Source organism: Primulina tabacum, chromosome 4 (genome assembly GCF_025594145.1).
Source record: "Primulina tabacum isolate GXHZ01 chromosome 4, ASM2559414v2, whole genome shotgun sequence".
In the NCBI taxonomy this organism is placed as follows: domain Eukaryota; kingdom Viridiplantae; phylum Streptophyta; class Magnoliopsida; order Lamiales; family Gesneriaceae; genus Primulina; species Primulina tabacum.
Genome location: NC_134553.1, coordinates 2,691,830 through 2,705,955, shown reverse-complemented (window position 1 = coordinate 2,705,955; position 14,126 = coordinate 2,691,830). Strand labels below are relative to the sequence as shown.

At 35.5% G+C, this 14,126-nt stretch overlaps 1 protein-coding gene across 1 annotated transcript; it reads left to right on the top strand.

Moving 5' to 3' along the window:
* The first annotated feature begins 5,986 nt into the window (after nucleotides 1–5,986).
* Nucleotides 5,987–11,487, top strand: LOC142542385 (putative serine/threonine-protein kinase At1g54610). Its single transcript, XM_075648992.1, has 7 exons — nucleotides 5,987–6,897; nucleotides 7,868–8,152; nucleotides 8,965–9,282; nucleotides 9,883–10,110; nucleotides 10,188–10,288; nucleotides 10,365–10,488; nucleotides 10,909–11,487. Exons 1-7 carry the CDS (start codon nucleotides 6,559–6,561, stop codon nucleotides 11,239–11,241), a joined length of 1,728 nt encoding a protein of 575 aa, XP_075505107.1. The 5' UTR covers nucleotides 5,987–6,558; the 3' UTR covers nucleotides 11,242–11,487.
* Nucleotides 11,488–14,126: the final 2,639 nt, after the last annotated feature.

Sequence of the window (14,126 nt, the reverse complement as noted above, 5' to 3'; positions counted from 1 at the left end):
CTCCTCTTTTCTTGGTTTGTAGGTTTAAATTGAATAAATCTTCAATATAGTAAACAACGCTCGAAAAGTTTTGTACGACAAATTCGTCCAAAAAAATGTTAATAGAAAATATAATTTATGATCAATTAATCATAAATATACATATACCACCAAATTATATGCCATCACACTTCTAACAGTACTTTCTCCTCAAAATTCATGTTTTTTTATTAATAATAGAAATATATTTTTTTTAAAACGAGTGGAAGTGGTTTTCAGCTTCTGAACCTTGAAAACTAAAAAAGGAGTCAGGGTTTCAGAGATCTATTGTACACGTCGGCGCAAGATACTGTAAATTATGGGCCCGATTTAAACTTGAAAAAAGCTTGACATATGTACAAGCGTACAAGCGCGACTTGAGTGAATCGAGTGTCGGATCGATCAAGACAAAAGTCTCCTAACTATGCTATGTCACCTTTTACAATTTTTTTCCTGGAAGGGACCTTCCATATGCCTTCGTGAGATCTTTCACATGCATAATTATTGGTGTTCTATCTGATTGACTATTAATACTTCGCCTGCCCTATTCATGGCAATATATGACCTTTCATATGGATGATATCAGCTTGTATAAATAGATGATGTGCCAAGCTTGAAAACACACACCAGAAATCTACTTTCTCCCTCGTTCTTACATGCTTCCTCCTACTCGCTCTTTTGCGCATACTGCTCCTGTTCCTGTTTGCTCCGCATATAAAGTTCGATTACTCTTTGGTTCGTCAGTGTCATGATTTGTGCAACATCATTGTGGTATGTCCATTGTATCCTAGAAAACAGTTATCTGGTTAAATCTTCGAAGCACAAACTGAAGGAGACGAATTTGTTTTAAAGAAATTTTACTTGCACTACAAGAAAAGTGGGTTTCCGCAGCGTGCAATATGCGCCGCGGAAAGGTATGCACGCTGCGACGCACGCTGTAAAGTCGAAAGTCGTCTTAAGTTTGACACTATTGGCGGCGTGCGATTTACGCTGCGGTTTAGTCTAATAACGGCGTGCAGAGTATGTTATTGATAGTTAAACTATTGGCAGCGTGCATATGTACGCTGTTAATACAACTTTCTACAGCGTGCACAAGTACGCCGTTAATAGTCATAAAACAAAAAAAATTAGCGACGGTTTCGACACAACCGTCGCAAACGGGCGACGGGGCCAAACCGTCGCTAATTTAGCGACGGTGTTATAATTTCGCGACAGTTCCAAAACCGTCGCTAAATTTTGCGTAAATTTAAAAAAAAAATTACTTTTATAATTTAATACATTTTTATAAAAATACAATACAACTATAATAATAATACTCATGATCTTAATTAACAATTAAAAAATTAACCAAAAATTGAAACAAAAACAGGTATTTAAATCGAAACTAAAATCATGTAAGTAGAGAAAAATTTTAAGTGTTGTGAAAAAAAATAGAACGGATATCGGGAATAAATAGAGAATTTACGATTTTTTAGTGACGGTTTGTTACTAAACGGTCACCGATGTGTCTATTAGCGACGGTTAATTATTAACCGTCGTCGATTTAAACCGTAGCTAAATGTGGCCTTAAATCGGCGACAGTTTCTTGTAAACCGTCGCTAAATGTGGCCTTAAATTCGTCGCAACTTTAACTTTAGCGACGGTTTTACTAAAGCCGTTGCTACGTTAAAATTCGAACTCATTTTCCGCAGCGTGCTTATAATATGCATGCCGTGAATAATACTATTGACGACGTACGATTAATGTACGCCGTTAATGTCTGAACACGATTTTTTTTTTAAAAAAATGATTTACTTACGACAGCACACATAAACTTGCACGCCGTTAATAATACTATTAACGGCGTGCCTTTATTGTGCGCTGTCGTTTATATAATTTATTAACAGCACACATAAATGCAAGATGCAGATATTACTATCCGCAGCGTGCTTTTAATGCACGCCGTTCATAATAATATCCGCAGCGTGCTTTTAATGCACGCCATTAATAATATCAAGTTACTATCCGCAGCGTGTTTTTAATGCATGCCGTCCATAGTAATATCCGCAGCGTTCTTTTAATGCACGCCGTGAAAAGTAGTATTCGCAGCGTGCGTTTAATGCACGCTGTTGATGACGTGCTGCGGAAAATCATTTTTCTTGTAGTGTTGCTACATGTCTCCGTTTAATTTTGTTCTTACTTATACGATACTCACATTTTCAACAGTATACTTAGTCTACTTATAGTTTTGCATTTACGAGCTTGCTTCTACGATTCTATTATTAGCAATTTCACTACCTGTTTTATATCTTATAAGTTGAAACGCAAAATAATGTGTTTTCCTTCATAACTCAAAATTTATATTTCCAAATATGTTTTTTATATAAAAAAATATTTTAAACAAAATTGTGCGGTGAATCCTTAATATTGTAAGTGGGGAATGGGAAAGTAGTGGCTTTAAATATAGTTTTGTATGGAAGGCAGCGTTTGGTTTGAATGATATGATAATGAAATGATTAAGAGAGATGATAAAAAGAATGATTGAAGTAGAAATATAATATATAATGATAAAATAATATTATGTTTGGTATGATGGATAAGAATGTGATAATTAATAATTTTTTTATGAATTGACAAAACTGTCCCTTCTAATTGTGTGTCGGTGGGGGGCGGCGGCGGTCGGTCGGAAGCGACAGTGGTGGTCGGCCGAAAGTGGCTGCGGTGGTCGGCCGGAAGTGGCGGTGACGGTCGGCCGGCGGCGTGGGTTGGCAGTGGGCGGTCGGTGGAAGGAAGTGGTGGTGAGTTTGAATTTAGGAGAATGGTAAAATTGAAAAAATAGGATGAATTAAGAGTGAGATAAATAATTCTTAAGGGTGATAGGTATTATTTTAACCTACCTAATATAACCTAATCATTAATAGGAGGGATAGACTTGGTTAAATAATCACACGTACCAAACATGTGATTAGGTGGGTTAAAAAAAATAAACCCACCTAATCACCCCTACCAAACGCCCCGAAGAGTTTTAGATTGCGTTCCTTATCTTCGGCACAAAGATCCCTCGATGCTTCCAATAGCTTCATATTTCATCCACGAAAAAAAAAAAGAGAAAGAGTAATTGTTTTAAAATTATATGGGTCTATTATCCGAGTGAAAATTTCCCTAAATCCCTTGAATTTAATGGCGCTACCTGCGCACATATATTTGTGCATATGTATACCAAATCTCAAATGTAGTAAGAACATTATAGATAAAGCAAAAAATGACATCTAACCAAGTATGTATTCATCATCATCTTATTATGATTTAATTGTGTTGCATGGATTCTTGGAAATTTTCGGAAGACAAAAACTTCTGTGAGACGATCTCACGGATCGTATTTTGTGAGACAGATTTCTTATTTGGGTCATCCATGAAAAATATTACTTTAATGCTAAGGGTATTACTTTTTATTGTCAATATCGCTAGAGTTGACCCGTTTCACAGATAAAGATTCGTGAGACCGTCTCATAAGAGACCTACTCTTTTCGGAATTACACTTTTGAGACCAACACTTTTGAAACATCGAAAACAACTACTATTTGGTTTTTTTTTCCATAAATATTTTTGCGAAAGCGTTTTACAGATCAATTTTATGAGTTCGATCTCACCCAACTCATGAGAAGGTATAAATTTTTTATGTTAAATTGCTATTTTTCACGATAATTATCAATCAACTCAATCTTCTCACGGATATCACACATCATCGGCCGGCTAGTTGTTTCTGAGTTAGGATATAAACCCACAACTTAATATCCCTAATAATTCAGCTTGGAGACAAACTAATTGATAAAGTGAATATCACGCGCATCATCAATTCCTTTCGTCATTGCTATGAATGATTATAATAGGAGATGAGAGCAGTCACCACTAAAACTGTATGCACGGTCCTTTTCATTCCCTCATGGGTCGACAGCCCAATCGGTGACCACTAATGAAATACTATCATTTAAAGTTTACAAATTAAAATCTTATTTGTCTCAAATATATAAATTTTTATAATATTTAAATTTTTTGAGTAGGTCTCTTGTGAGACTGTCTCACGAATCTTTATCTATGAGACGGGTCAACCCTACCAATATTCACAATAAAAAATAATACTCTTAGCATAAAAAGTAATACTTTTTTCATGAATGACCCAAATAAGAGATTCGTCTCACAAAATACGACCCGTGAGACGCTCTCACACGATTTTTTCCCATTTTGAAAAACATGTAACCGTTTTTTGAGCGCATTAAATGTGGATAAAACAGGAAGTTTATATGCAACTTTTTTTTTCAATTATTTTCCTTAATCGTGGGAAAAAGGGTAAGACTATATAATCGAGAAGGAGGGAGTAGATTTTAGTTTTTTTTTTTAAATCAATTTTTATAGTTGAATTGAATTAATTTGTGCATTTAGCTAAAAGAGGCCGTGATTTAATATCGTGTTTTGAACATTTTTAATATTAATTTCTGCTTCTCGAATTCACATACATATTTGCAAAAGGAAAAATAAAACGGGCTTTATGGAGGTAGACAAAATAATTTTTGAATAAGTGCATAAAGTTATTATTTTTAAAATCGGGTTTCATTTTATGTATTTATAGTGATGAATTAATCACACGTATTTAAGGGTGGAGGATGAATGATCATCAACCCTCTATTAATTATGTATTTTAAATTATTTGAATTTTTCATGACAAAAACTTGTGTGAGACGATATCACGGGTCGTATTTTGTGAGACGAGTATCTTATCTGAGTCATCCATGAAAAATATTACTTTTTTTGCTAAGAATATTACTTTTTATTGTGAATATCAGTAGGGTTGACACGTCTCATAGATAAAGATTCGTGAGACCGTCTCACAAGATACCTAATCTTTTTTATACACTTTGTTTATACAAAGTAATTAATTTTGTATTTTCTTATATTGGGATTTTTATAATTGTGAATTATTTAAATATACTCTTAGAATTTGTTTAAAAATTTTTGTTTGTTTTGTAAATAACACGCGTACGAAATGTAATATTATTTTGAAATATAATATTATCACTATCAAGAAAAAGAAAAAAAAAAGAAAAGAAAAGAAAAGAAATGGGGACTGCATGGATATTAACTTTGTTATATTCATATATTTACTTTAAAATATGAAATTTATCGGCCACAAATGTAATTTTACAACGATAAATTATAATATATGTTATTAATTTAAATTTATAAATGAAATAAAATATTAAAAAAATCGAATGTTGGACTAATTTTCCACGAATGTAACAAAGTCTCTTCAATTGTGTTGGGCGAGGTAGGTGGAATTTAATTTCTCCTCTATTTTTTGAATGGCTTTTATATTATTTGATATTATTACTTTTTTTATAATATTAATTTTAGTTATTTTGAGAGAGGAAATTCTTCTATTTTTGATGTTTTTTACTATATTGATATCGATTTATATTAGACTGTAATAGTAAAAAAAAAATCAGTTATTTATTACAATATTCATTTATAAAAGAAATACAATGATTTTATCTTTTCATGTAACATTTTCTGCAACACTAGATAATATATTAACAATTTATTATTATGTGCGACCTTTGTTAGAGTAAGTCTTTTGTGAGACAGTCTCACACATATTTATTTATGAGATAGGTCAACTCTACCGATATTCACAATAAAAATAATAATTTATAATAAAAAGTAATATTTTTTCATAGATGATCCAAATAAGATATCTGTTTCACAAAATACGACCCGTGAAACAGTCGCACATGAGTTTTTACCATGATATTACAGTTTTTTATATATATAAAATATATATGTTAGGTGGGATTCATTAAATATTAATATTATAAACTGTTTTATTATAATATTACTAAAATATAATTTATATAAATAATATCTAAATCATAAATTTAGCCGGATAAGGCCAAATTGTATTTCTTTTTAAGTGTACTGATCTTTTCGGAACTGCCCTTCGAACTTTTCTCTCCGCCCGCAATGTATGCAGTAACTTCACATGAGAGAACGGAATTTTTTTCCCCCGGACATTAATTTTCTATCGCAAACTCACAACGGAGAATTAAATGCTGTCGTCAGTGTAATTCTTTAATTGTTTTTACTCATCTAGCTGGGTTTCCGTATTCGTGAATGAATAGACTACTCCCGAGCTTTTCTTCTTCTATTTTCTTGTCTTTTTTGAAAATTTAATTTATCCCTCCTTGTTTTTAATTTTTTTTGGAATTTATTTAGCCCTGCTTGTTTGCATAAGCGCATTACAGGAGGGTGAGCATTAAATGTGGCGTTGTTTCTGACTGTTAAAAAAAGATTCGTCTTTTTTTTTTCCTTAATTTTTTTGTGTTTTACTTCTACAATAAATGAAAAAGAGCAGCTGAATTTGCTTCAAGAGCAAAAGATTATTTTTCCAGGTCTGATTTTTTGTTGTTGTTGGTGTGTGTGTGTGTGTGTTTGTGTATTCTTGAATGAATGGAATGGGGTGCTGAAGTTACTTTCTGATAATGAGTTGAGTTGAGATAACTCTGTGTTATGGGGTGTGTTCTTGGCAAAAGGGTCGCCGGGAAAAGAGAAGTTGGCGGGAGTTCTCGTCGGGAGCAAAGAAAGGGTGCAAGTCGGGATACAGAGGCAGTGGTCGCCGTTAAGGCGCAGAACGATGTCGTCGAGGAAAGTGGACAGAAGGAGGTGGAGAAAAAGATAGAAGTGGTTCCCTTTGCAGCGCCGACGCCGGCGCTGACGGTTGAGTTCAGTCTGAGAAGAGGTGTTCGCGGTGCTGGCGAAGGGTGGCCGTCTTGGCTGAACGACGTTGTTGGCTCTGTCATTGATAACTTTAAACCCCGCCGTGCCAACACCTTTGAGAAACTAGACAAGGTAATTACCCGCATAAATTTTAAATAAAATTTGATTTTTGAAGGTTGGCTATTTTGCTGGGCCTCCCTAATGGCCGTTGTTCAGTTCATTGAGTTTTGTGTGCTGCAACGCTTAGTTTCGCGTGAATGTCAGAGGAAGCTACAATTCTTTGTTAGAAAGCCACACTACCTAGATGCATGCATAATGCATTTGAATGGAATGACTTTGGTGAGAGGGGTGGGAAGTTGTAAAATAATTGCCAATTTTTTTAAAAAATTTTACCTGAAGTTTAAAAGAAGTACCCCTTCTTATGACTAAGGTATAACACCATCTGGGAGATTAATTTTTCTTTCGTGACTATAATGTGCAATTCTAAGCGGGATCACAGAATCGGGAAGAACTGAAGAAGTAGAGTGTGAAATTCATTATTAGGGTTATTGGAGGTACTACTATTAGCCTCGAGCTGCTCTGTCCCATGCTGGCATTTGGATTTTCTTGCTACCAATAACCACTGATATCATATTTCGCCCCGAATTCATCAATGAGTTTTAGTATGACATTTCAACGCCTCTACAAAACTATGGTCAATTATGATGCAGTATCCCAGAGATGTTTCTGGTGGAAAATGAATTCTTTAGGAACTTGTGCAGTGATGTTGTCTTCGTTACAAATGTATGGGGTCGAGTGGTTTTTTGGTTAAGTCGGTTTGGCAGTTGAATAGTTTAGTAGGGCAAAGCAGACCGACCATCGGTACAAAGTCTTTTGATTTTAACTTCAGTTCTTCTGAGTTAGACTCATAATCCTCTATTATCCTAAGGGGAACCAATTGAACCTAACTTTTTGAAGTTACTCCCGAGAATGAGGAGAGAGGGTTTATGAGTAGTGGTCCATAGCAGCTGTCTCGCTTGCGGGTCCCCTTAACATAGGCTCATGGCCTGATGGGAAAAGCTTAATTAGCACTTCATCATCACATGATGTTTCTGTTGTGCAGATTGGGCAAGGGACTTACAGCAATGTTTATAAAGCTCGGGACTTGATCACTGGGAAAGTCGTGGCATTAAAGAAAGTACGGTTTGACAGCTTGGAGCCAGAAGCTGTCCGATTCATGGCACGAGAGATACTTGTGCTGATGAGCCTGAATCACCCCAATGTCATTAAGCTTGAGGGTTTGGTTATTTCCAGAATGTCTTGTAGCCTTTACCTTGTTTTTGAGTACATGGAGCATGATCTTACAGGCCTGGCTGCCATCCAAAGTGTCAAGTTCACTGAGCCCCAGGTAACAAAGTTCGGAAGGAAACAAAAGTAATATTTCTTAATTTATTATATTTTTTCATGGATTCAATCAGTATGCTGTTTCTTAAAAGGTTGACTACTTGCAAATGCTCGTGGACGTGTTTTTTTCTTAACAAATATATTATGTCAGCTTGGCATTTTTGAATGACTTGTAGTGCATTTTATTCTATAATAATTAGAGATTTGGCATGTTGACTTGACTAGTGACGGCAACATCTAAAATTACCATAGCTATCTACTTCTTGTAAGAGTCCTTATCTAGAAATTGGGGATCTATCTTTTTGGTTCTGGGGTTTCTATTGTTATATTCGTTTCGTAATTTGCAAGTTGTACTCTTTGGATGCTTTGAACATTGATTAATCTTTGTTATTATTGATCCCAATCCTAGAGGCTTGGATATCCAAGGCTATTGTTTTCTAGTGGTTAGTTAAGCATTTTACATGAATGTTAGTCTAGATTAAAGATGTTATTTAATTCTCATGATTTTTATTATTTGCTAACTTTTTTTTTTTTTAGGAAAGAGAAGGACAAAGAGAACCAATTAAGTGACATTGATCTGGGTGGCTAGTGAATGCCTGAGTTTTCTGAATCTTGATTTTGCGTTGCCAAAATTATGTGTTTGTGACTTTGTGTTGGTAATCTTGCAAGAAGAAATGAACTTAAAACTTTTTTCACCGTTCTTGCAAAATATGAAATTTCATTTTCGTTTCTCGTTTTTTCATTACCTTATCCGACGATGGTATTTATGTTGTATTTGAGTTTCTCTAGTAAAGTTTCTTTTGTTCCCTGATACAGGTTAAATGCTTTATGAAGCAACTACTTTCTGGTCTAGAGCATTGCCACAGCAAGGGTGTCCTACATCGTGATATTAAATGCTCAAATTTGCTAATCGACAATGAAGGAAACCTTAAAATAGCAGATTTTGGGCTGGCCTCTTTCTTTGATCCAGAACGCAAGAAACCAATGACAAGCAGTGTCGTAACATTATGGTATCGTCCTCCTGAACTTCTGCTCGGTGCCAATTATTATGGGGTTGGTGTTGATTTGTGGAGTGCTGGCTGCATTCTGGCTGAATTGCTTTCTGGGAAGCCAATATTACGGGGACGTACAGAGGTACCTTTGCTTCTGTTTATTTGTGGACAACAACATTTTAACTTGAACTTCCTATTGATACAACTGGAAGAAAAGAGGGTGTGCAGGACAATCGAGGGCTCTGTCAAAAATAAATATATTTTATATGATATAATCTATTCAGAATATTGGGTGGCATCAAACACAGGCTGTGTCCAGTGTGGTGCAGCATATAAATCATCATTGCATTTGAACTGTTGCACACAATTTAACATATAAAAGTTGCACCATTACAAATATTTGGTACAAACCATAGACCTTGGTCTAACAATAACTTCCTCCACCCCCCAAATGACAAAAATTATCGCCAGCGTATTACTTAAATACAGTGAAACATCTCTCGTTCTTCTAAATCAATCCTAGTTTGTCCCTGTGCTCATATTTTAAATTCCAAAAGCTTGTGCACACATCTTTTACATGGAGACTCGGTGCATAAAAAATCTTTTAGCTCTTAATATTGAATTGTCTGATGAAGATACCAATCGAGCTAACCTTACTCTCAAATTTCATTTTACTGCATACTGTTATAGGTATATTTCCAGATAAAAATTATCAGTTTATAGACCCCTTTTTTGCTGATAGGTTGAGCAACTCCACAAGATATTTAAACTTTGTGGTTCTCCGTCTGATGATTACTGGAAGAAATCCCGTCTTCCAAATGCAACTCTTTATAAACCTCAGCATCCGTACAACCGCTGCATAGCTGAGATATACAAGGATTTCCCTCCATCTTCTCTTGCTCTGATACAAACCCTTCTCGAGATTGATCCTGAAGAACGAGGCACCGCCGCTGATGCCTTGAATAGTGAGGTAAGTATTTACATTACGTTTTCACTTTCCAGCTGAATCCAACTGAAACGTTGATATTTTATTATTTGTACAACTAGTTCTTTACCACTGAACCATACGCCTGTGAACCATCAAGCTTGCCAAAGTTTCCGCCGAGCAAGGAAATGGACATAAAACTCAAAGATGAAGAAGCAAGAAGGTACCTTTAATTTACCTTTTTTATCTTTCTTTCAATCAATAAACATTTGATAACATAATCAAGTTTTCTTGTACAGGCTACGTGGTTTGGAAGGGAGACATATTGCTATAGATAGTAACAAAAAGCCAAGAGTTCGTGATAAGTTTAGCCGTGCAATTCCAGCTCCAGAAGCCAATGCAGAACTTCAAACAAATATAGATGTAAGTCAACAAATTATCATTTTCTAATATTTTCCCTGTGGTTCTCCCTATAATCATCCTTTGGCATTGAGAAATAATTGAGGAAAAATAGATTGGGTCACCGTGGCGTATGTTTGGAGTGATAATGAAAGATCATAACATGGATCGAATTTTTAATGATATGTTAGTCCATCCATGGGGCTAGATGTCCCACTATCATGGGAGAAGAGTTCGAAATTTTAAGTGTAATTTTTCCAAAAATCCACAACCCCTCCTTCTCAGTTCCCCCTCAATACAATAAATCATACCTATCCTCCAATTAAGATTTGAGCCTATTCTTGTAAAACTTGGTCGAATATTAGTTGAATAGGTTCTACAAAATTGATCGTATGCTATAACCATTATAGTCGGAAAATTGATTTGTATTAATTTATTTTGCAGAGGTTGAGAATGATGTCAGATATTAAGGCCAAAAGTAAGAGTGAAAAATTCCCACCACCTCATCAGGATGGAGCCGTTGGCCGACTTTTTGATGCATATGGACCCGTATCGTTTGGCGCATCCGACACCTCATTCACTAACTCGATATTTGAGTCGAAGTCATCAAGATCTTTACGTCACACCATGTCTGTGAAAAACAGTACACAACAGATCCATAGGGCTCCATCCCGAAGATTCATCAACGCATTCTATCCATCATCTGCTGGTTGGTCAATGGATTTCATGTTCGGTCGGAGACAAGCAGTTTCGGAGAACTTCAGGGATCCAAGGTAGTAGTGAATGAGGGCCCGGGGAGTGAATGTAAAAATTTTTGGGAAAATTTTTAGGTGGTTCTTTCGTCGCAGATCAAGTGTAATCTAAGCTATTTTGTCATTTCCCTGGGTTGTATCTGTAGTCAGTATTTTTTTTTGCGTATAATGATTAAAACAAAGCACTATAGACTTGAGAGAGGGCAGATGCTTCTTGTTCTTAACAGCAGCTACACACCCAATAAGTTTTTAGTGGAGAACAACTTGTGTATTTTGTTGGGTGGGCTTATGATTTATAAGTTACAATTTAAAATATTATAATCAGATGTATTAAAATATTTGATCACGATTCTTGCACAAAACCGTGTCCAATATAATCACATTCACTAGTTTCCAATAATATTTGCAGACATGATCATTTGCATTGAAGCAGATGAGTTTCAAATAAAAAAAATATCAAGACTGAAAAAGATCTAAAAATGTTAATATATTGCTGTTCTACATTGTTCAGAAGTAAGGTGGTGTGATAGTCAAGAATCCCTTGCTCCAGTGGCAAGAATGACTGAATGAGGCTTAGTGGTCCCGAGTTCAATTACTATCGGCTGCGTACGTGCAATTTCTCCAAAAGATCAACATCAGCTAGCAGAATAAAATGTAAGAGAAATGATGATATAAGAAGCATGAAATATGCGCAGCTTTCTCTCTATGTCTGCACATACACAGTTGCCGGAACTGATTGCACACTCTTTAGTATTTTATTTCCCCCACGAGACCATCAAATGTAAGAGAAATGATGATATAAGAAGCATGCATGTTGCTGCATTGCCTGCAGCAACATTTAAGCCTAATTTGTTTTGTTTCGTTTCCACTTGTGCTTTCAATGCTCCGTCTCCATGTACGTATGCTATGAATATTAGTGAGAATAGAATATTTCTTATGCGTTGATCTTGGTAATTTGATTTCCGTTTTTTGGTAGTTACGTTGCATGGAATCGGACTGGAGAAAATCCGGCTGTAGTCTCTTTTCCCAGAAACATTTTGTAAAAAGCATTGTTCGGAAGTTACTTTATTGATTCATAATTTCTCAGAACTTAAAATCCCGATATTCTAGCTTCTTCCACAACAAATGAAAATCCGGCGAATCATATATTATCTCTTCAAACGCTAAGACTGTCCTCTACTTCACGCGGGATCTAATTTTTCAAAGATTTTGTTTGATTTTCTCTGATTTTATGATATATATTTGCAGCCATAATGTCTAAGCAAATTTGATTCGTGCACTTCCTACAGTTGGGTGATTAGCTAGACTATTTAGGCTACTGTACATGGATACGGGTCCATTCAAGTTGAGCCGGTCTCATATCTCAGTCCCTTTGCCACAGCTCTGAGACTAGTAGAAATGGATCGCGAATCATCGTCCAGCCGGAGAAAAATGGCCTCATATGCCGCATTACTTCTAATATTTGGAGTCTGCACAGGTAAGTGTTTATCCAACATAAATTCATAGAGATACATGCAAAATAAATGCTTGTTATGCATGAATTCATGCTACTTAGTGTTTTGTGTGTGTGCCCCACTGATTTCTTAATTCTTCTTACATTTCTCCATTTTTTGTTGAATTATATATTGTTTCATATTTCTAATTATATCATAATCTTAAATAATATGTAAATATAATCCTTATTGGTACTAAAGGAAAAAGAAAAGTTTAGGAAGATAACAATATTAGTTTTATATTAGGTATTTCCTGCACGTGTACATGCAATATTAACTCTGAGACGCCGCCGGGGGCACAAGCGAGTTGGTAAGACTTGGGGTGACGTAGGTTGATACTCTCCGATGTCGCATGATCAATTAACGTGTGGCACATATTTCTCACTGAAATATTGTGTGGGGTATGCTCTGGTGGTCAGTGTTTGTTGTCTGCTTTCTCGGGTTCCTACTTACTCGCACACATCACTCGATATACTTTTTTGTCTTGGTCAAGACCACTGACTCATATAAAATGGTTCACCATCATGGTAAACTCTTTTTTAAAAAAAATTTCAACTGTGAGACAGTCTCGAGTTATCTGCCGGCAGCACCCAACCCAATTTTTCTGTTTAGTTGGTTCATTTCTGTGTTTGGTAACTGTGTGTATACTAAAATCTTGATATTAAATTAGAACTGCATCGTGAAATCTCGAGCATTGAATTTCATTCTCTAATTACAATATTTGTTTGTACAGAAATTATTCCAAAAATTATATTTAAATATAAATGTTTAATTGCACGGATGTTCGTATTTTAAATCTTTTGGTTGTTCGGTGTTATATAATACATTTATTTATAAGACACGTTTATAATACGATGAGCCCTCAACCTCCTTAAGCTCTTATTTATTTATGATAATCTTATGCTTTTATTTTTTGATTACATGATATGTTGGACTGAATTCTATAATATTTTGATCTCTAGTGGTTTTTCACACGTTCAGCATTGTACAAAAGGAGAACAACGATTCAATGGCAAAACCAGATCGAATATGGGACAAAATATGCTAAAATTCCGACATTGTAATAATTCAAGGCCCCACCGAGCCTCTCCCCAGCGGAATACCGACATACACCGTGGAAATCATGAATATCTGCTTATCAGGCCGTGATATCTCCTGGATCCATCTTAGCTGCGGCTGGTTCAGCTCCGCTCGGCTTGTCAACCCTCGAATCTTCAAGCCCAGCCCATGCTATATTTTTGGACCAAGTAATAATATGGATTGAGTTTTTTTATATTAAATTTGAGCCTTATTTTTTCAACTCAGCAAATTTTTGAGCCCATTTCTTTGAGCGTATTTCATAGCCGTCTCACAACGGCTTTTCTCTGCGCAAAAAGCATCATCTCAAACAAATGGGTACTGAGGGGAGTGAGATTTG

Coding starts and splice junctions, on each gene's coding strand:
- LOC142542385 (XM_075648992.1), top strand. CDS start 6,559: ATGGGGTGTGTTCTTGGCAAAAGGGTCGCCGGGAAAAGAGAAGTTGGC. Junction 6,898..7,867: donor CCTTTGAGAAACTAGACAAG/GTAATTACCCGC, acceptor TCTGTTGTGCAG/ATTGGGCAAGGGACTTACAG. Junction 8,153..8,964: donor TCAAGTTCACTGAGCCCCAG/GTAACAAAGTTC, acceptor TCCCTGATACAG/GTTAAATGCTTTATGAAGCA.